The 1,640-nt window shown below is 46.0% G+C and overlaps 1 protein-coding gene across 3 annotated transcripts in view; it reads right to left on the reverse strand.

Annotated features, from left to right (window-relative positions):
• The window catches only part of LOC102195944 (ADAMTS-like protein 1), a 101,630-nt gene extending 100,564 nt beyond the window's left edge, over positions 1–1,066 (reverse strand). For 2 of the 3 annotated variants that reach the window (XM_005752100.2, XM_005752099.1), the window contains exon 1: positions 657–1,064. In XM_005752100.2, coding sequence (XP_005752157.1) covers positions 657–713 — 57 coding nt within the window. In that variant the 5' untranslated portion in view covers positions 714–1,064. Of the gene's footprint in view, positions 1–656 lie in introns of all 3 variants that reach the window. The other variant, XM_005752102.2, reaches the window with a different exon arrangement.
• Between the last annotated feature and the right edge of the window lie 574 nt (positions 1,067–1,640).

Raw genomic sequence — 1,640 nt, forward strand, 5'->3', positions numbered from 1 at the left:
CTCTCTGTTTGGCCCTAAAAATCTGTCTGCACACCAAACAACTGCTTTGTGCACCAGGTTAAAACTCCCCGCTGTGCAGAAAGAATCAGCTTTTACACAAACCTGCCTCACAAGAGTGATGCATACATATAAAGGGACTGTATGAATACATGTGACGAATATGTTAGTAGTAATTATTGGACATTGATTTTTTTTCCAAAACAGCAAATATATTTGTTCACCATCAATCTTTATCTTAATTTCTAACTTCCTGGTGGAGTGTATTTTATTATATTCTATACCCATCAATCAGCGGCCTCATTTCTTGCAAACAATAGCTGCTTTAGACAAACAGCATCACCAGATGATGAACAGTTTTAGCTTCTGGTGGGGGGGCAAAGTACTGACAGGCATGGGCACCAGCTATGAGCCATGTATGAATCTGTACCTCAAAGCACTCTTGTAATAAATTTGAAACGACAGGTCACTGATGTTCCTACATAGGCTGACTTTTCCTTTAGAAACAGAGGGCAGGCCAAACTGAAAGCAACAGGTGTCTCATTTCCTTCCCAATAAACTGACTTAAATGCGCTGAAACCGGAGCGGTGCGCCTTCTCCCCTCATGTTAAATGACAGGATCCATAAGTTGTTCGCGTGAAGACGCCACCGCGGCTTACCTTCGCACAGACAGCGAGGAGAACCAGGCTAGTCGTCCACAAACAGCTCCCACTCATCACGGACGCAAACAAACTCTTAAGTAATTTCAAAGCGTTGATAGACGGCTCTGATCGCCCGCTCTATGTCCCAGCCTGCCCCAGTCACTCGGGGAGAAAGAGGTCCGCTCGTCTCTCCGCGCTGCGCTCCGGCTCCAGTTTCCAGGAGAGCGAGAGAGGAAAAAGGTAAAAGTCAGCCAAGAGCGGACGGAGACAGCATGACAGTCCACGGTCGCTTCCAGATATTTTGTTCCCCCGGCAAACACGTTGCTGCTAAATTTATGTTTGCATACCAGGCGTGCGTCAGGAAAAGGGTCTCACCCACCTTACATTCTTAAAGAAACACACTCCCGGGTCGTTACGCGCCGATGTGCAGCTCAGCGCAAGACGCGTGCAAAGCTGAAGTGATGCTTTTATGGCTGTGCGTTATGGCTGACTTTCACCGAATGGATGACTTGCATTAGATCACTTGTACTAAGCTGTTTCCCCCCTCACTGTTTACCTGTACTCAGAAGTGCTTGTATTGAAACTTAAACCAATAACTAAATAGATCATGCGCACAGTCATTCAACAGGGGACTCAACCTTCACGCTGAAAACTTTAACTCCAGCTTCTTTTCAACGTTAATCCTAATTTCAAGGCCGTATTCATATCCAGTCACGGGTTTTGGAAAGGTTGACCTCAGTTCAGGGACAACTTCAAACCCACAAAGACTTTTTAGACACATGGTTGCTTCATTGTAGCAGAGCACTAACAGCTCGTTTGTTACATGAGGGGTTGGAATGTTTGCTGCTTTTTAATTATTCAAAGAAATGACTCATCCTGAAGGTAGAAGAGCACAACAGAGGTCCACTCCTCTTTCTTAAACCCCACAGATCCACAGGCTCAAGCTGGAACGTCTTGTGCTGTCGGCTGTGCGCCGGTTAGGGATTGTGCCTCCTTTATCAC

The sequence above is a fragment of the Pundamilia nyererei genome, unplaced genomic scaffold (genome assembly GCF_000239375.1).
Source record: "Pundamilia nyererei isolate P.nyererei 1_Seehausen unplaced genomic scaffold, PunNye1.0 scaffold00344, whole genome shotgun sequence".
In the NCBI taxonomy this organism is placed as follows: domain Eukaryota; kingdom Metazoa; phylum Chordata; class Actinopteri; order Cichliformes; family Cichlidae; genus Pundamilia; species Pundamilia nyererei.